This window comes from Sus scrofa, chromosome 1, assembly GCF_054392235.1.
Source record: "Sus scrofa isolate SSC_HxYL_T2T_F1_AM1 chromosome 1, Sscrofa_HxYL_maternal_Yorkshire_Landrace_v2.0, whole genome shotgun sequence".
Classification (NCBI taxonomy): domain Eukaryota; kingdom Metazoa; phylum Chordata; class Mammalia; order Artiodactyla; family Suidae; genus Sus; species Sus scrofa.
Genome location: NC_139383.1, coordinates 124,584,953 through 124,606,228, shown reverse-complemented (window position 1 = coordinate 124,606,228; position 21,276 = coordinate 124,584,953). Strand labels below are relative to the sequence as shown.

Here is a 21,276-nt window from a genome sequence, read left to right as displayed (position 1 = left end):
TTTCCTCCCTACCTCATGCTCCCCAAAATATGTTCTTTCCTCAGTCTCTTCACCATATGATAATATATGAAAATTCCATACTTGCTGTTGTTTAGGACAAAAAACTTGATCACTCTCTCTCACTTCCCATTTCCAAAACCCATTAACAAAACTTGTCACTCTACCTTTAAAAACTGTCATAATAGTTTCACTTATTACCTCCAAACACTGCTACTGTACTTGCCCAAGCCACTCACCTTGACTACTACTATAATAATCTCCTATCTTTCCCCTGTAATGTATTTTCCTTCCTATGGTCTATTCTCTCCATAGCTGCCTATGATCTTAAAACATGGCAAATCTTTCACATGCTTAAAACACTAATGGCTTTCCAAAGTCCTAATTCTGCATACAAGTCTCTATATGAACTGGCCTGCATTCTATCGTTATAACCTTATGTCCTACTACTTTTCCTCTTACTACTTTACTTTGCTCCAGCCACAACTGGCCTCTCTGCTGTTTTGTGAGTGCCCTAGGTACACGCTCACTTCACTCTGTATATAGTGTTACCTCTCCCAGATTTCCACATGGCTTACTCCTTTATTTCCTTCAGAGAGGCTCTTTTTTGATCACTATATGTAAAAAACAGCAACAATTCCTCCACTCCCAACAACTCCCCAATCCTTAGCACTCCTTATCTTCCACATCCACAGTACTTATCACCAACTAGCATGAATTCAAACAGAAGGCACACATATTTATTGTTTTTCTCCACTATAATCCAAATTCAAGAAGCCACAAACTATATTTTGTTTATGTAATACCTAAAACAGTCCCTGACCCTAGTAAAGCACTTGGTAAATATTTGTTAAATAAATGGACAGTGGGCAAGAGACTGATAGAAAGTACATATGGACAGCCAGTTCAATTTAACTATTTCCAAATGACTGCCATTCCATTCAATGAACATTTGTCCAGAAGCCTGTGACAGACTACATTAATCTACTATTCCCTTAGTTGGATACAAGTCTTACACATCTCTCTTGTGTATGTATGCATTTAAATGTGCAAATGGTAATAAAGAGACAGTACATTTTTAATAACATATTCAATCAAAGAAACAGTGGTCTATTTCAAGGGTAGATAACTATCTCTGTTGATCTTTTTTGATAAGCAAACTACATATTGTTTAGAAGACTTGAAGGACTTAAGGGTAGTTCTAACTATATATAATTTCTGACCTTAGACCTAAATAATACCAATATGAAATCTGACTCTGTGTTAGAACCATAAAAGCTTGGGCTCAGAAATCAGATTTTAACTCTGTGACATGAAGCAACTTGCTTTCTCCAAGACTTTGTTTCCTCATGTACAAGTGTGACTGTGAGGATTAAACAAGATAATACATGTAAAGCACTGACTGCTGCCAAAGGTAAATGGCTGCATGTTAGCTGCTTACTGTTTTTATTAAAGATCTAATGAACATATTTCACACAGCCAAAGTCACTTTCATTGTTTCTTAAAATTCATACAAACCGGATTGTTAGGTCTAAAATCACCTAAGACAATAATATATCATCTTAAAGAAAAGCTACAACCAAAGTCTTCTAAGACAATAAAAGGAGCCATGGAATCAACAACGTCTATTATTTAATACTGCACTAATAATGTCATCTCAATTACAAGTTTTTGTCTAGCTATTATTTTCCAGTCTTTTGTAAATTATCACACAAACTGTAAATAACTTGAAGGATGCCTGATGATCCTTCTTATGAATAGATTTTCCCTCTTAACTGCTAGCTTTCTACTTCCTAGGTCCTCCAAACAAATAAAAAAGAAAATTGGGCATCCATGGCAAGTGAAGACATAAAACTTAGGGCATACAAACTGATAATAAACCACACAGCCCACATAGTGGGCTCATATATCACTTTCATAGTTATCATTCTTCCCACATTTACATTTCACTCTGGAACTTAGTAAAGCACATGGGGAAAATGATGTTAAAAGCCCCATAATGAAATTAAACTACTTTTTATACTTCATTGTCCTTTCAAAATATTAAAGGCCAAAGATGAAACAGAGTACGAAGAATACTGTTCCCCAAACTTTGTTCAAGAAATGTTAACAGATATTGTGCAAATAAAGGGCCAAATAAGTCTCAGAAATAATACATACTATATTCCTTTGAGAGATTTACAATGTCTATTAGCATACTGAAATCTCTGAGGAGTCCTGTTTTAAAAAAAATAAACTACTTAATTTTATAAATCTAGGCATTTACCAAATTCATTTATCAGTAGCAATTGAGGGGGGTGAGCATCTATTAACAACTGATGGAACATTGCTGGGGATACCTAGAATAGAAAGATCTTGCCAGAACTTCTCAAGGATAGGTAGCATTCCAGTCACAACATAGGTGATCCCAAATTCATTTGTAAATTCTACTTTTATGATCTTTCCCAATGACAAACCACAAGTAGGTTTCATTATTATCTAATGACTGGAATGGAAAGCAAAGTGAGCACCAATGCTGAATAAATTGACATGCCAATTTAATCAATAAGAGGACAATGTAATGAGCTAATCAGTGAGGTGGCAAAACTTGATTTTATGATCAGATTCAACAAATCCACTGATTTTGATTTGAAAAAGGCACTGTTGTTGCTCTTTCAAGAACATAAGATCAGGAACAGTGTTCATAAAATTTTTCAGCCCAAACAAAGGATGATTTAATTGCTTAAGGAAAACAACCAGTAAGTATAACATCATACTTAAGAGAAGGGTACATAAGCACTAATATTGCATCCCAAAAAATTATGCAGCAGAACTGCCAGAAGTCATCCACAAAACAAGTTATGCACTAAATATAGTTCTTTGGCAGAGTCCATAAATCAAAGAATAAGTGTCATTACTATTTCTTCTATCACTGGCAGCTATAAAAAACCGCCCCTGATCAATGATGTCAACATGTCTTCTTATAATATAGGTGCTAAAAATGCAAATACAGTTTGAAGAGAAAGACGAAAACAAGATTGAGTCCTCAATCTTTCCTTTATCAGTTCAAACTCTTCTTTTCCTCTGCTCCTGATACTTACCTTTGAAAACATCCCCATACCCATTCTTACCCTCTGAAATATCCGATTATTTGGATATTCCTCCACTCTTCTCTTTTTTTCCTCCAATCCAAGGTTTCCTATTTTTAACTATCTTTCAGAATTTTCATGTATGAGCCACATCATTACCAGAAAGGAAGCAAGGAAAGGAAGTAGAAGTTTCACAGGTAATTCAAATTAATTGGAAATTAATTATGTCATTTGAAACAACAATGCTTCTCTTGCAGAACAAATCTAGTTAATGTTGTAACACATAATCTATCTTTCCCCTGAAACAATAGGAATGAATAAGAACTAAGAAATCTCACCTGATGCTTCATATAATGATGCATATAGGGTGTTGCAATTTTAATAACTTTGAGGCAAAATGGACACAGCAAGTTCTTAGTGTTTTCATGGGATGTCCTAAAATGAGTTTCTACATCAGAAAATGATGATGATCTATAATTGCAAACCTATAAAAAAAAGATTCAGTTTAACCTGATTATTTCATAATGATATCCAATTTGAAAGTAACAATGATAAGTTATTTGTTGAGAAGAAAAACATTCTACAGATTCAACTCTGATGCCTACAAAACCAAGAATCCCACTAATGCAAACACCAAAAAACAATGTTTGAGACTGAAGCTACCTTTCAAAATTTAGGGGTAGCTTCCAAAACATAACTAGATACTCTTCTTTTTATGAGATACTTATTATCCCCAATCTTGACTTGAATTTTCAAACTCTTGACAACCCTTGTTCTATAAAGTTCTTTCTGTTATATAAAACAGCATCTTCCTTTAGATTATAAAAGGTCTCCAGGCTATGTCAGTAATAATTTATTTTTAATCTTACTTTCCTATTCCTCCAAATTCTAGAAAACTACTAGTCCCCAAAGCACATGGTAGGGTTCTCTGAACTAAAAGCATTTCATATTTTCCTATATGCCTATAATCTTCCATATATGGTTAAGATAAGTCCGTATTTGTCTTTCTGCAACATGGTTTTCTTTGCTAGTACAGGAGTGGGCAAACAGGGGCTTCTGGGTCAGTTCCAACTCTGCTGACCACAATAACAGTGTATGAATTATGCCAAAGGCAGACCTCTTACTAATAATTAATTTTCAAAAGAGATTTTAATTTGAGTAACCAATTTCATCTAAATGATTAGAAAAATAGGAGTTCCAGTCATGGCTCAAGAAACGAATCTGACTAGTATCCATGAGGATGAAGGTTTGATCCCTGGCCTCATTCAGGGGTTTAAGGACCTGGCATTGCTATGAGCTATGGTGTAGGTCGCAGGTGTGGCTTGAATCCTGTATTGCTGTGGCTGTGGTGTACGATTCAACCCCATATGCCATGGGTACGGCCCTAAAAAAGCAATAAATAAATGATTAGAAAAATAAAAGAATATATTTCATGGCACACAAAAATTATATGAAATTCAAATTTTAGTGTCCAAAGTAAAGTTTTATTGAAACCCAGTGACACCCATTCATTTACTTATTGTTGATGGCTGCCTTTGTGCTACAATGGCAGAGTTGATTAGTTGCAACAGAGAACATATGACCCCCAAAGCCTGAATATTTACTATCTTGCTCTTTACAGAAAAAAATTTGTGAACACCTGGCCTAACAGGTTTAAATTTTACAACTAAAACTACAGATAACAAAAAACCAAACAATACATATACAATAAAATATGTGTATACCTGGCAAATATATGGCATTTCACCAGGTTTATGATTGTCCTTCATATGTTGTAAAAGAATATGCTCTGTTTCAAATGATAATTCACATATTTTGCAAATGGCTAAAAGTGGGGAGAAAAAAAGACATTACACCATTTTAAGATATATATATACACACACACACAGAGTATCAAAACATTATGTTATACACCTTAAACTTAATACAATGTTACATATCAATCACACTTCAATATCTTTTAAGTATCCTCTCCAAGCAAACAAACAAAAATACACACACATTTCATTTTGTACATCTGTATCAACAACAACAATGGTAGAACTGATGGTAGTGGCAGCAGTGAACAGTTCCATAGCTGTTAACTATGCACCAAGCATAGTTCTAAGCACTGTACCTACATTAGCTCACTTAACTCCCATGAAAACATTATGAAGTGGGTATTTCTATTAAACTCATGATTCAGATATTAAGTGACTTGCCTGAGATCACATGACGATCACATATTAGGAGGAAGAGCTGGAATTTGAGCCCAAGCTGTCTTGCTCCAAAATCTGTGATTTTAACTACTACTGTGTTTACTTTCTTATTCAGGTTTAAATGAAGGACAATGACTTCGTATTTGAAAACTATGACCTTAGGCTTCTAATTTAGCCCCCAAGATATATATATAATGCACAGGTTATTAACCTTAATGAATTTACAAGAGAGACTTTAATTTTAGTAACTAATTTTATTTGAAAGTTTATAAAGGTTAAAACTTTATTTTTTCAGAGTTCCCATCGTGGCTCAGCAGTTAACAAACCCAAAAAGCATCCATGAGGAAGCAGGTTCGATCCATGGCCTTGCTCAGTGGGTTAATGATCTGGCACTGCTGTGAGCCCTGGTGTAGGTCACAGACATGGCTTGGATCCTGCATTGCTATGGCTCTGGCATAGGCTACTGGTTGCAGCTCCAATTCAACCCCTAGCCTGGGTACACCTCCATATGCCATGGGTACAGTCCTAAAAAGACAAAAACAAAAATAAAAAAAACTTTACTTTTTCAATTTTGCTCTCAAATTCCAAAGTCTTATTATTATTTTTCTAACATGCTTGTTCAGGTCTTCTCAGAGTTTATACCACTAAAATCAACAATATTCAATACTTAAATGAAATTATAACTTACTAGAAAATTCATGGGGTGTGTGTGTACTTTCAATGTGACACTGCAGTTGAAATGGTGTGGGAAACTGACGATAACAGTGCTGGCAGGTGGTGTGGTTTTCCCAGCTTTCACTGCTCTGCTTCTCAAGTTCCAAATGATGTTTCATGTGGTTCATAAACCTATAAATGATTGTCAACAGGTGCAAAAATTCAGATTTAAAAAAAAAAAACTCACAAATAAGTACTTAAATCTAAATCTTAAAATTACACATATATTATGGAAAATACAATCTCAAAAGGCTTAAAGTCCTCTAGAAAAGTGTGTACTTTAAATAATCACTTTCATTAAGTAGCTAAGTAAACATCACTTCATCTTTGTTTTAAAATAAATTATCATTAATTTGAAATATCCTAATTTGCTCTCTTAATCATTTTTTATTAAAATTTTTTAATGAAAAAAACAGCAAGTTTCTTTTCCATACAAGAAATACTACTTACATTTTTAAATAAAATACTAAAAGGAAGGAAAGTCTACCACCAAAAGCAGCCACAGAGTCATGAGAGAAATCTTTTAAGGCTGTGAAGATATACAATAGATTCCAGCTGCTTAAAAGACAAATTACTAGTCTTTTTACTTGTGTCTTAGTTTCCAAATGCATGTAATAGCAATTTTAATGCCTACAATTACAAGAACCTTTTGTCTTATTTAATGATGCTGGTTTACTGTTAGCACAGACTGTTCATTTTAACTTGCAGACTTTGCCCTTTGTAAGCAACGTCCATTTTTCAGTTTTACATTTTGCTATTTCAGCTTCTCTAAAAGGCTTCTTATGAGCAGGAACTGTGACCTTCAAAAGCAGAGTGCAATAAAAATGGAAATACCTACTTTAAAAAGCTTACTGAAGCTTTTTGCTAAATTTGAAAGTAAAGTTATTCAATCAAAATAATTTTTAGACTGGGTTGACCATTAACAATTATTCATTTTGAGTCACTAAAGAAAATAAGGTTGAAACTACGTGATGACATCATCAATCTGGACAGCGATTATCATAAAGATTTTAACATTATTTCTTTTCCACACCTCTCACAACACCACTATTTAGTACAAGTTATGGTACGCTTTCTAAAATATCTTTTAGCCTTCCTTTTTTTTTTTTTTTTTTTTTTTTTGTCATTTTAGGGCCGCACCCATGGCAAATGGAGGTTCCCTGGCTAGGGGTCAAATTAGAGCTGTAGCCACTAGCCTACACCACAGCCACAACAATGCCAGATTTGAGCCACATCTGTGACCTACACCACAGCTTACAGCAATGCCGGATCCTTAATCCACTGAATGAGGGCAGGGATCGAACCTGCATCCTCATGGATGCTAGTCTGATTCACTTCCATTGAGCCATGTCGGAACTCCTTCCTTTAGTTTTAACACCAGTTCTATAAACACCTATAGTAAATCCTAGTCATGGCTGAATATTTACACAGAAAATGTCACAAGCCATCCGACTTTCAGCTTACACCTTCCAACAATTAAAATGTATCTGTATAAAGTAATCTCTTAATTAGCAAGCTTTTCTTCAATTATTGTATGAGCCCCCATCAGGAACTAATACTGACTAAACTGACAAATGGAAATGAGGGAAACCAAAAAAGCAAACATCCTGCAATGACATTCACAGAATGAAATAAATCTGTTTTGGGTGACACTCAATGTAAGGAAAAAAAACAAAAAAAACAAAATAGTATGTTGACAGGGCAGAGAACAGAAATCTGAAACTATCAATTCCTTACCATCCTCTACAAACACCCAGTTTTAAATTTCAAGGTAAAGTATTATTTAATATTTACTCTCCTAGTTTTAAATGTCAAGGTAAAGTATTATTTAATATATATCAATTCTTTGGTTATCAACTGTTTTCCATTAAGGTTACATTTACTAAACCATTAGTATTTCAAAAAACACTCAACTCTCAGATGTTAAAAGATGCTGTTTGCTTAAAATTTCTATATATTATGATACTCTAGAAATACGTAACTAGTATTCTGAAACAATTATAAAAAAGAAACTTTTTACTTTTTTAACTCATATGTTTAATATTAATGTGTTAATCTCAAAGGAAAATCCAAAAACCTACTGTGGAAACATCATATCATATACATAATACTTAAGCATAATAAAGAACTAAGTAGGTGAACTATATTTCTATGCATTTTACTATATTTATCAGCATGATTTTTGGTGATTTTACTATTAAAACTGTAAAAATATTGGAAACAGGAGACAGGATTCTGTAATATTGTTTCAGTGTTTTATCACAAAGTACAATATCCCTTCTGTTAAACTACTTGGACCATTAGCTACTGCTGACTGTAAAAGGTCTGATAAAAGGAGATAAATGTGAAAAGTCATATGAAATAATGTATGTAAAAGAATTTTTTAAAACTTTAAAGCACTACGATAAACAAAATAATTGTTATAGGAGTTTGTCGCAGTGTATTTCAAGGTTTCTTAATATGTTTCTTCTTGGACCCAAGAACTCACTGGAAAATAAAATAAATGCTGGGCCTAGAAGTAACCTACATGTAGCTAATTACAAATAATAATTATCAGGGAAAACATAAAAAGGTATACATATATATGTTTGTACACATACACGCCTTATCTAAAGGAAGGACACTGATATCTGGAATTTACTTTGAAATGCATGAAAGAAACCCAAATAGTTTGAAAGAAGGATGAATAGATACATGCTAAAGCAAGTACAATTAAGTGTTAATGGTAGAATCAAGATGATAACTAAACAAGAGTCCATTATAAAATATATTAAACAATGCCAAATGCTGAAAATTTTTAAAATAAAATGATAGAAAAACCTTACCAACTATAAATTCAAGCATATAACCAATGAAAAATATCCATCAATATATCTTTTTACTTTGCTTTTGTTACTAAATCATTTATTTGTAGGAAGACAGCTACTAACATGCCATTACAAAGTATAACTCCTAAAATTTAAAGTATACATGTATGAAATTTTCAAAATTCCACTGAAATTAAATCTCTCATTTTTAAAGGGGTTAAAATTTAAAATTAAAGCAGTCATGTTTCTTAGAATTGAGACTTTGCTAAAGAAGACTCATTTTCCTGCAACGTAAATGTTCTAAAAATTATAAACATGAATTGAAAGATTTGAGCATTAAGTAAGATTAGTATATGAGGTCAAACTTGAAAAAACATAAGTGGTTCTTCCTGTGATATAAAGAAAAATAAAATTCAAAGGCAGCTAAAAATGAAAATTATCTCATGAAAATTCCTAGATCACTGATAATAAAGGGAAAATGAGTTAACTTTGTTTTATTTGAAATAGTTTGTCATTTCTTAAGTTATTTTAAAGAAATACAACTACATTTAACATCAACTCTAAAATACAAGAAAGGTCAAAAGCTTTTCAGTAGGACAATCTGCCTTTATTCTTAGTACAAAGTGTTAAAATCACCTATCTAGAATAACATTAAAAATGGAAGATAAAGATAGAACATTGATATCTGTACCATTCCAATTTTTAGGTAAAAATAAAAATGAGTGTTTACATACCTAATATTATTTTTAAGTATTTTCAAGCAACTGAAGCATTTAAAGGTTGTGTAAGTCTTCTGTTCTTCCTGGACATCTCCTTCATGTTTTCCATAGTAAAAGTCATTAACTAACATGATCAATTTTCCTTTTTCTGAATCAATAGTCTTATTTTTATTTGCTGTACTTGAAAATTCTGTTTTAGCCAGTCCCAAAAAGTTATTTATCATATCTGGACAACAGTACTGAAAGAGAACAAATAGAAGCCTTATTTATCTCTTTAAAAAATTAGATACCAAAATATGGTTCTTTGTTTATAACTAAGTCCAGACTATGTAAAGCTATGCTTGGTGATATATCTGAAAAAATATTCACCAAATGCTTGTGAATATGTATAAACAAATTCTAAAAAATTTAAACAGTAAACATCTATTATCTTTTAAAAAATTTAAAGAAAGAAAAGAAAAATCTTAAAACTAGGACTTGGCTATTGATCTAATAATTTTTCCTTACAATTTACCTTTCCAGATGTAAATATTTAATAATACTTAAATTAACTAAACATTACTCATATCCCTGCCATTACAGAGTACAGAAAGGAAGTGTTGTTTTACATGCCTGAATGTGAATGTTTAATTATCAAGTGATATTCTAAATTTCATAGCATCTGGTCGAAAGCAGACACTGAGCACTGCTAACTTGCCATTCCTTTGACTCAAAAATGTTAGAAAATGTATGGGCGAAAAAACAAAAGAAGCATCAGTTATATCTTGAAATACTGAGTGCTTAAATATTTGAAGGTGAAATTTAGATCCTCGTGAATTAAAATCAAGATGTCACATAAACTGGTTCTAATGTAAAGTACTTTCATATATGAGCCTTTTTTTTTCAATAAGATAAAACTAATTTATTGCACATATTTTTCAATTTTAGAATTTCTCTAAAGCAGTTTTACTGAAAAGGCAATCCTAGGAAGACCTGCATTGGGAAAATCACAAGTGCTTGTCAAAATGCTAACTCCTGGGCCCACTTCAAACCAATAAACCACAAAGTCTACAGCTAGGGCCCTACATCTGTATTTTTAAACAAGCCATCCATGTAATTCTTTTACAACAAAACCAACTGATAAACTCTTCCTAACCATGTTATTTAGTAAATTAGTAGCAACATAAAAAAGCTTGAAAATCCAAACATAACTCTATTCCATTTAGATAACAGCATCTACTTCCTCTCCTGCCATATTGAAATGTTAGATTATTGGTGTATCTTTCTGTGTCACATGGGGAAGCTGGGCTTTTGATGCAAGACAGATCTATAACATTTCCCTCAAATGCTCTTATTCACTTGTCAATTTTGAAACCTATAAAGAAAAACACACACTAAAAAAAAAATCTAAAACACATCCAAAAGAGGGAAAAAAATACTAAATAAAATGAACTAACAAGAAGTTATATAATTTGTGCTAAGGAGTTAAGGCTGCACCCATAGCTAAATGAGAATAAGTACATTAGTTCTCTCATACAGTATGATTCTCTGTAGTCTACAATTCTGAATAGAGTTGAAATGAAACCACAATAAAAAGAGAGAAATGAGAAAGGCTTTGCTGTTTCTCGATTCTTCTTCAGACACATATAATATTTAAGAGCTTAAAGTTAGGAAAGTCAAACTGTTATAGAGGACTTTACAAAGCTCGGTTCCTTCTTAAAAAAAAAAAATACTGTTTTTGACTTTAAGGACAAATGGAGAAAAGGATGAATCATGGTAAACCCACTAGTACTATCAGAAAAATGATTTAATACATGTGTCTTACTACATATGATGTGTACCAATAACCTTATTTTGATAGACAAAACTCCTCACTTTATCTGCAATTTTACCATAGGGATGATCTCAAACATCAAGAGGAAAAAATTATAATGCACAAAAATAACAATACAGATGAGTATCCCTAATTAGAAATGTGGATAATCTTAACATACTCAAACATTAAATCTGGCTTTCAGAACTGATTCTCTTCTGAAATCTATAAAATAATCTAAGTAATCTACATCGGAGGAGGCTTCAGGTTCATATTCTTCTGAAATGTCTAATTCATATCTAAAAAAGTTTAAGTTACTCTAAATACTCAGAAACTCATAACAGATGATCAATTGCTTGCTGTTCTTCCACTTTTTAACAAAAAATTAAGACAAGGATCAGATTTCTAAAATAAACATACAAAATTTCATTCACTGTCTTCTTTTCATCTATTTATTTTTGTCTTTTTAGGGCTACACCCACGGTGTATGGAAGTGCCCAGGCTAGGGGATTGAATCAGAGCTGCAGCTGCTGGCCTATGCCACAGCTCACAGCAATGCTGATCCTTAACCCACTGAGAAACCCGCATCTTCATGGATATCAGTTGGGTTCGTTACCAATCGGGTTCGTTACCACTGACCCACAACAAAAACTCCCATAATATCTTTTAAACAAAGTTTCAGATCCCTATAAAACAGATGAATGATAAACCATGGACAACCAAGAATGGACAAGGTACACTGAACTAGGTTGGTGGATTTAGTAATTGAGAGTAAAGCAAAATATCTTACAGAAAATATTCAAGAGGCAAAAAAGCAAGTTAAAAAATATGATCTATGCCGCAGCTGGGGCTACCTCGAATTCCCTAACCCACTGCGCTGGGCCAGGGATTGATCCCACACCTCTGCAGCAATTCAAGCCACTGCACTGGAATGCTCATTAACCCAGTGCACCACAGCAGGAACTCTACTAAACTGTCTTTCAAGAATGAACTATAGTCAAACTGTTTTAAACATGAAAAAACTCAAAAAACACTGTTCTGTGTCATTTTTTTCTTTTTTTTATTCTTGAAAGTACTTTATTATTTTTTATTTTTTTAATTGTTATTTCCCCAATACAATTTTTTTTCTACTGTACTTCATGGTGACCCAGTTAAACATACATGTGTACATTCCTTTTTCACACATTATCATACTTTCAAATGATGCAACTGACAAGGGCTTAATCTCTAAAATATACAAGCAACTTATACAACTCAACAGCAAAAAAGCCAACAACCCAATTGAAAAATGGGCAAAAGACCTGAATACACATTTCTCCAAGGAAGATATACAGATGGCCAACAAGCACATGAAAAAATGCTGAACATCCCTGATTATTAGAGAAATGGGCCATTTTTGAGGAAATTACTAGAGGATGGATTTCAATCAAACAAGAGATAACCAAAGAAATCACGACAAAAAAGACTGGTGATGAACACTGAGTATATTTCCTGTGGAAAAAAATTAAAATGAATAGGAAAATAAGGTTAAGAAAACTGAATGAAAATGTTACATGCTCTGACAATGGAAAAATGAAAACTGAGAAGGGGTTAAGGGACAGTAAGTATGAGGTCAAGAAAGTTTATAGATTGCTTCAGGTATGATACCAGCACACCAAGGAGTATAATTTAGAGCTACCAAATAAAGAAGTAGAGATATGAGTGTTTTCAATAGTACAAAGGTAAACAGAATGATAATACTGATTAAAATCAGTAGGAGAGAAGAAGGTAAGGATGAGGTTAGGAATAGGAAATTTAATGCTACTTTAATCAATTTTAATAGTAGAGAATGCCAAAGGAATAGAGGACTATTGGAATTATATTAACATTAAAATTAGAAGGAAAAGGATAAACAGGAGAACAAAAATACGACTCCCCTAAAAACCCAAACTACATACATATAAAGCAATGGAAGGAAGAGAGGGAGGGAGGAAGGGAGGGAGGGCAAAAAAATTGTGACAGAACCAAGATCAAATAACTCCATCACACCAATGAAAATAAATTTAACTCAATTACTGAAACAAAAAAGATTTTCATATAGGGTCACAAAGGATCACAATACTGCCTAAATAAAGCAAGAGACGTGCTTAAAACAGAGTGACAAAAAGTTGAAAATAAAAGGATAAAGAATATGCTAGACAAACAGAAACCAGAAGAAAACAATGGTTGTGAGCCTAAAAGGCATTAAACTTTAAGGCAAAAAAGGACATTCTATAAAAATGCTAAAGAATGCATTCACAATACAGTTGTAAAAGAGATCCATCTGTATCACAAAAAACAGCAACAATCTTGAAACAAATGCAATACACTAAAGAAAATATTGGTACTGAAAGATGTGGATTGAGATGTGGTATTTTTCAATTCAACTCAATTTCTACAGAGCAAGTAGACAAAAAAAAAAGTGAAGATATAGATATCAAAATAATGTCCTTAATAATCTAGATCTGGTTAATAAACATCAAATTCCATACCCCAAAAAAGAAATAACATACCTATCTTCAAGTTTTCATGTAACATTAAATAGCCCATATACTTGTCAAAAGGAAAAAAAATAAGTCTTTGGGAGAATTTGAGCTTTTTATCTTTAAAGGTTTGAATGCCAGTTATGCCAATTAACTGACTAATAAGACAATAAGAAAAACGTCTATCTCAAAGAACTTTCTAAGGACTAAAAGGAATAATTTATTTTAAGCTTAATAGTCTGGGACTTCCTTTTGTGGCATAGTGGAAATAAATCCAACTAGTATCATGAGCATGTGGGTTCAATCCCTAGCCTCACTCAGTGGGTCAGGGAATCCGGCATTGCTGTGAGCTGTGGGGTAGGTCGCAGATGCAGCTCAGATCTGGCGATGTTGTGGCTGTGATGTAGGCCGGAGGCTGCAGCTCTGTTTTGGCCCCTAGTCTGGGAATTTCCATGTGTCAACAGATGCGGTTCTGAAAAGGCAAAAAAAAAAAAGCTTAGTTGTTTTGCACATGGTCTCATATAAGTAAATTGTTATTATTGTAGCATATTTGAATTATGGTTTAGGTAGTCTTCATTAAAAAAAACATGTCTGTGGTATAGTCATCTACTTATAATAAAAGCAAAAAACTCATTTACAAATAATCTAAAAATCAAAATTTTTTCAAAATGGAAATTATTTTAACCTTAAAACTTTAACTGATACATAAAATGCATAAGCTAGAACATGTCTCCACAATTTTATGCTTTCCTGTTCTAGAGTTGGTGACTATTCTCTAAGATGTCTTTATGATAAAATAAATATAATAAGCTAGCCACATTAAACTAAGCTTAGTTCAATAATATATCTTAAAGCTACCTTCCGCATGTCATCATTATAGAGATTCCATCATTTTTTTAAGTGCTACATAGTGTTTATTACATGAAATTTTGGTTGATCCTAAAATGAGTAGTCATAAACAATGTTATAATATGTTTTAGAAGTACAGAGACATTTTGGAAAATAGTTGCCAATCCCTTTAGGTACAGTGTATATAATATGCTACAGGTTACATACAAAACAGAAAGGAAATAAGTTTTCACCTGTTTATACAGAAAGAAAGTCAGGGAGGACAGAAAATAAACTAATAAAAATTATTTTCTGGAGCCTAGTGAATTAAGGACCCGATGCGGGTTTGAACCTCATTCGGTGGATTAAGGATTCAGCATTGCTGCAAGCTGCTGCACAGGTCTGTAGATGCAGCTCAAATCCGATGTTACAATAGCTGTGGCATAGGCCTGCAGCTATAGTTCCAATTAAACCCCTAGCATGGGAACTTGCATATGCCACAGGTGTAGCCCTTACAAAAAGAAAAGAAAAAAAATTATTTTCTTTGATGGTCACACTGGGAACCAGGTAAATAAGAGACAGGGGTGAGAGTTTTTATTTGCATGCCTTTGTAAACTAAATTATCATCTGACTGTATTACCTACTCAAATAATTAAAGAATTTACCCTTTCTTTTTTCTCTCTATCCAAAATGCAAAACATAAAAAACATCAGATATCTCACCAAAATATTATATAAACAGGAAAACTGAAAGCACTTGCACAGGTTAATTCTCATATAAGAATAAAAAAAGTGCAATTATCAGGGACTACACATTATGAGCTGGAAACAGTGACAGACCAAAAATAGTTCTGTATGTAAATAAAGAGACTATATTTGAAATTCTTAAAAAGTTCCTTTTTTTTTTTTTAACTTTTCTGGTAAAATACTGAATTTCAATAAAGATCTATCAATCTCTGAAATAGTGAGCAAGAACTTTTCCTTTGATATTTCCTTTCCATTGCATCCTTCTCCTTCTTTCTTTTTTCCATATGATCTACACTGCTTTTCTCTTTCTCACTTCCTTACATTGATATTGGGCACAGAGGAGGAATAAAGGCTATCTTTATACAGACACAGCAGGGTAGTGTAATATCTACTAAAATATTTTACGGGAAGTACTACCTAAACCTCCAATTTCATTTGTACTTTGAAAAGTTTTTAAAGTCTAATTTTAGGAGCTTCCTGTACAATGAAAAGCTCAAATTAATTTATAGCAATTACACAAAATATATTCTGGACTAAGTTAAAACAATTATATCATATGAAACGCTCCACCATTTGGAGTTTATATCTGAGTGTTGAAAATTAAATGCAAAACTAAGATTTTCATTGTGTGACATGCACATTTTAGCATGGACAATAAAGTAAGGTAACTAAATGAAATTATTAACTTATTTGAAATATTAAACACATAATAAAAGGCCTTTTTAAAAAAAGTTTTAAGTGCACATAAGCTAGTAAATAAGATGTTCTGATTAATGCAGTTTTCATTTAAAATTACAATAAGTATACATTATAATGGATATGAAATTAATCTTTAAAATTTGATGATTCAGAAGGAATTTTAAAATCTTATATGAAGACAATCATGAATATAAATTTTTACATAAGTTATATGTAAATACCAATATGAGAATATTTCTTATCCAAATATTTGAACAAATTATTATTTACTATAAATCAATATATTTAAGGATTTGCAAATCTTTTTTTTTTTTCTCCTTTTTAGGGCCACACCCATGGCATACGGAGATTCCCAGGCTAGGAGCTACAGTTGCTGGCCTATGCCACAACCACAGCAACACCAGATCCAAGCCACGTCTGCAACCTACACCACAGCTCAGGGCAACACTGGATGCTTAACCCACTGAGCAAGGCCAGGGATCGAACCTGCAACCTCATGGTTCCTAGTCGAATTCATTTTTGCTGTGCCACGATGTGAACTCTTTTTCTTTTTTGCAAACCTTTTTAAAATTAAGTTTTGAAAGTTTTACCTTCATGTGATTTTTGAGAGGATCCAAAAGATTGAAATGAATGTTGCACTTTGGACATGCTCTTGGAAAAGGTGTCCCATTTTTAGATTGATTTGATGAGGTATTGGTACCTAAAATTCAAAATATACATGATTCAAAATACATCACTTTTTAATCTTTAAAAACCACTATTAATAGTTCTACAATTTCCATAATTCATATATAAATACTATGATTTCTTTTTTATATGCCACATTATATATTTACCTTTTGATGGCATAGCCTGGGAAGATGTCACTGAAAGAGATTTAACTGAAGAAAGTACAGCTGAGGAATTTGTTCCAGAAACACCTTCACTAGGCTTAGACTTTTTTGGATTAACACTGTTTACTTCAGAAGTAGAAGGACGTTTCGATAAAAATGAACTTTCATTTATACCTACAATGATTTAAATAGAGGGAAAATATTTTTAGAGTTTAGAATATTATTTACAACTAAGTATAAATACTTTGGAGCTAAATTAAAGGTAATATAATTATCATATAAAAATGACAATAAAAATGATAAAAACAGATATATCAAAAGATAGGGAATGTAAAGAAATTGTACAAACATCTACATACTATATCTGTTCAAATAATTCATAAAATTAAACTTTCTATGCAAGACAATACTAAATATGGCTTCAAATAAAGAAATATCCAGGAGTTCCTGCAGTGGCTCAGAAGGTTAGAAACCCAAAATATTGTCTGTGAGGATGCAGGTTCAATCCCTGGCCTTGCTCAGTGGTTTAGGGATCCAGCGTTGCTGTGAGCTGTGGTGTAGGTCACAAACACAGCTTGGATCCCCGCTGCTGTGGCTGTGGGGGTAGGCCGGCAGCTATAGCTCCAATTTGACCCCTAGCCTGGGAACTTCCATATGCTGCAAGTGTGGCTGTAAAAAAAAATAATAATAATAATAATAATAAAATAAAATAAAAAGAGAGAGAGAGAGAGAGAGAAAGAAATACCCAAACAGCTATTACAAAAGAAGACTGAGCAAAATATGTCAACCAAAAAAATGTTGGGTGCTTAAGTGAATGAGTTTGTAAAAAAAATTAAAAATCCAAAAATTTAGTAGCTTTTTATTTAACAATTTAAAATGTCTAACAAAAAGTTAATTATTTATCCACTTAACAGAAAGGTGGTCAACTCATGGCTTTAGGTTGCATTATCCATTTATTCCTACATACAAAGTGCAAACAACTAATTGTGAATGGTAACACCGCAAAATGAAAGGAGTCAGTGCAATGGTTTTCGAATTATCTTTTCCAGAGACTAATGGACTTCTCTTAGGGAATATAGTGGGTGTGTTTGACTCTCGTTTTACATTTTATTTATTAGACTTTTGCATAAAATTGTTTTTACAGGGACTTCATTCCTAAAAATGGTTTTTAGTTTGAAAACTATCATCTTAAAGCTGAAGGATTTTAGTCTTATTAAATAGAGTATTACCCAGAGAAACGGGGATATTTAGACTGTAACAGGATGGGGAAAAGTTCTCCTTGGAAATAACACATAATTGTACTTGATAAAAAGGATTTTAAAACTACATATCATATTTTAATATTCCAAACTACATACTAAAAGTAGAAGCAGTAAATATATCAGAAATATTCCAGGCTTTTAAATCAAACAGGATAAGTTCAAATCCAGGCTATCACTGACTAGCTATTTATTCTTGGCTTATTTAACTTCTTTGAGCCTCTGGTTTCTTCTTTTGTAATGTAAGAGTTGTAATACCTTATTTTAACAAGCTGTTTTAAGATCAAATAAAATAGTGTATTTAAAGTACCCAACACAGTATCTGCCACATAGAAAGTCTTCAATAAAAAAAGACAGCTATTATCATTACTAACAAAATACCTTATATTATTAACTTACTTTAGAGGGGAAAATTATTCTAATAGATTCACCTGTCAAATTTTTAATAAGGGGAAATATGCTAAGAAAATAAGAGTATTACAGTAGTTGGCTCCTTTGTTTCATCCTTTGAGATAACAAAAAATTATCCCCCCCCCCTTCAAAGAATATGATTACTGATAGCTATACTATGGTTACTTGGGGAAGGAAGATTTTATGTAATCACATTAGCATTCTTATGAGATGCTTAGGTTACTTGAAACACCAATAAGTGTTGGTATTTTGGATTAAGATTCTGACTGTATAATATAAGATGCTAGAGAGTACAAATAGATTGTTTTAATATAAGAATTTTTTAACCTAAGAAATAAAATTACTCTGCATTTATGAATTTTAAATTCTAACCCTTTAACTTATCTCTATTGTCTTTGGCCTGTGTTGTTTCCTATACTCAAAACCTCTATTTCTGCTAGTAAAAATCCTACTCTCATTCAAGATCAAACTCAAACCCAGTTCTCTCCAAATATCCATGATCACTTGACTCTGATTAGTTAATTGTACTACTGAACATATTGTACCTATTATAATTCAAATCACACGTCTGTTTTTGAGTCCTTTAAAGCTTATAATGCATTTCACATTTTACTTATCCTTTAGTTCTCAGAGTGCCCTAACTAAAAGCAAGAATTAAAATTATATCTACAAATGGCTGATTGCAGGTCTGGAGAATGAATGCTTTCAATATGAAAAATAAAATCTTCACCTTAATACTGTAAGAAAACTGAAGCAAAGAGACTTGATAAAGACTACAAAAATCTTAAGAATAACAGTTCAAATCTACAGACTAAAGTTTTTCTCTCTGCAGTAAAAAACTCAGAAGGAGAGCAGGAGTCACTGTCCTTAGTCCCAAGAAGTTTCAGGAATTAAGGCTTTTTCTATAAATAAAGTCCATGTGATTTGTAAAATCAGACTTAAGACAACTCTTTTTTCCTCCTTGTTTCTTTTGGTTCTTACCTATTTTACTAACTAGTTTTTACAAATACGGAAGTGATAGCCAAAGAAATGAATATCAACTAAACATTATCACATAAAAAAACATTTTTCCCATTAATACTGCTATAAAAAAATTGGGGAAGTGTTTGGTCACTTTTCCACACCAATTTATTAGTAAATAATCTAAAAATTCTCCCAAATCTTTACTTAGTTAAATATTTGAAATACATCAAAATTGCTAATATACAAAGTATAATTGCCTGCACAAGGAATTTTCAACAAGATAAAATTCTTTCATAGCATACTAATTTATCTTAGGTTAATGAAAAACTTTGTTATAGTAAATAATAAAAATAGCCCTTCTTCAATAGGGAAATTTCATTACTCCTTCAATGGGTACTTACTAAGTGCTGACTACAGACAAATTCATTGCAGCCATTTCATAATAGTACTCTATAACCATATTTCATATCTAAATCATTCATTAAATAGAAATACACCAACCAGAGTTCCCATCATGGCTCAGTTAACAAACCCAACTAGCATCCATGAGGATGCAGGTTTGATCCCTGCCCTTGCTCAGTGGATTAGGATCTGGAGGTCACAGATGCGGCTCAGATCCCCATTGCTGTGGCTGTGGTGTAGGCCAGTAGCTTCAGCTCCAATTCGGCCCCTAGCCTGAGAACCTCCATAAGCTGCAGGTATGGCCCTAAAAAGACAAAAAAAATACTAACCTAGTTAAGAGATTAACTATACACTTTTCCACACTAGTGGCCACGGAACCTAATAAATACTTCTTTTAACAGAGTATTTATGGAATCAGATGACTTATCTAACTTACAGAAATTAAGATTTTTCAGAAGTGCATTGACTTGGAGAACAGACTTGTGGTTGCCAAGGCGGAGGGAGTGAGATAGACTGGAAGTCTGGGCTTAGTAGATGAATTAGGAGTGGATAAAAATGAGATCCTGCTGTATAGCAAAGGGAACTATATCTAGTCACTTGTGATGGAATAGGATGGAGGATAATGTGAGAAAAAGAACGTATATATATATATATATATATGTGTGTATGTGTGTGTATATATATATATATATACACATATATATATATGTGTGTGACTGAGTCACTTTGCTGTACACAGTAAAAAACTGACAGAACACTGTAAACCATAAGGGAAAAAATAAAGATCAATAAATTTAAAAAAATAAAAACAAAAAAAACAGAAATTAAGATTTTTCAGCCCATGTTTAATACCAAACAAAAATAAGTTCAGTTGGCTAGCCTACTTAATTAACAAAAAGAAAGAAAATACTCTATTATTAAATATTTTATTTAAAATTACCAAGAAAGGCATTCAAGAACAGTCAGCACCATTCCACCTTGCAATATGTGAAAAACTTAACATGAAGGGATGCACTTCAATACAGAAAGCCAACTCCATTTGCATATTCATCAAGTTTCTTTTTCCAATTTTTTTAAAAAATGCTAAAACCAACCTGCTATAGAAAGTGTTGTTCCTCCTTGGTAATGTGGTAAGCCTGTATCCTGGGTCAAGTCAAACAGTAATTCTGAAGAATTATTAGTTACAACTCGTGATGAGTTGGTTATATAACCCTGTCAAAATATTTCAAAGGGAGAACATGACATGTATTCGATGTAGTTATAATTATTTTTTCATAAACTTCTGTAAAGGCAAATTTAACTGTATGCCAATATTTTAAGGATAACCTTTGATGATTCC

At 32.6% G+C, this 21,276-nt stretch overlaps 1 protein-coding gene across 37 annotated transcripts in view; it reads right to left on the bottom strand.

Moving 5' to 3' along the window:
• The window catches only part of ZNF280D (zinc finger protein 280D), a 264,636-nt gene that overhangs the window by 63,190 nt on the left and 180,170 nt on the right, over positions 1-21,276 (bottom strand). For 22 of the 37 annotated variants that reach the window (XR_014810919.1, XR_014810947.1, XR_014810918.1 and 19 more), the window contains 7 exons: positions 21,032-21,149; positions 16,906-17,076; positions 16,660-16,769; positions 9,519-9,742; positions 5,952-6,109; positions 4,790-4,890; positions 3,404-3,550 (listed from right to left, as the gene is read on the bottom strand). Coding sequence is in view for 23 of the 37 variants with exons in the window: in XM_084969321.1 (XP_084825447.1) it covers positions 3,404-3,550; positions 4,790-4,890; positions 5,952-6,109; positions 9,519-9,742; positions 16,660-16,769; positions 16,906-17,076; positions 21,032-21,149 (1,029 nt within the window). In the remaining 14 variants the exon portion in view is untranslated. Of the gene's footprint in view, positions 1-236; positions 3,551-4,789; positions 4,891-5,951; positions 6,110-9,518; positions 9,743-16,659; positions 16,770-16,905; positions 17,077-21,031; positions 21,150-21,276 lie in introns of all 37 variants that reach the window. The other 15 variants (XR_014810951.1, XR_014810950.1, XR_014810949.1 and 12 more) reach the window with 4 other exon arrangements.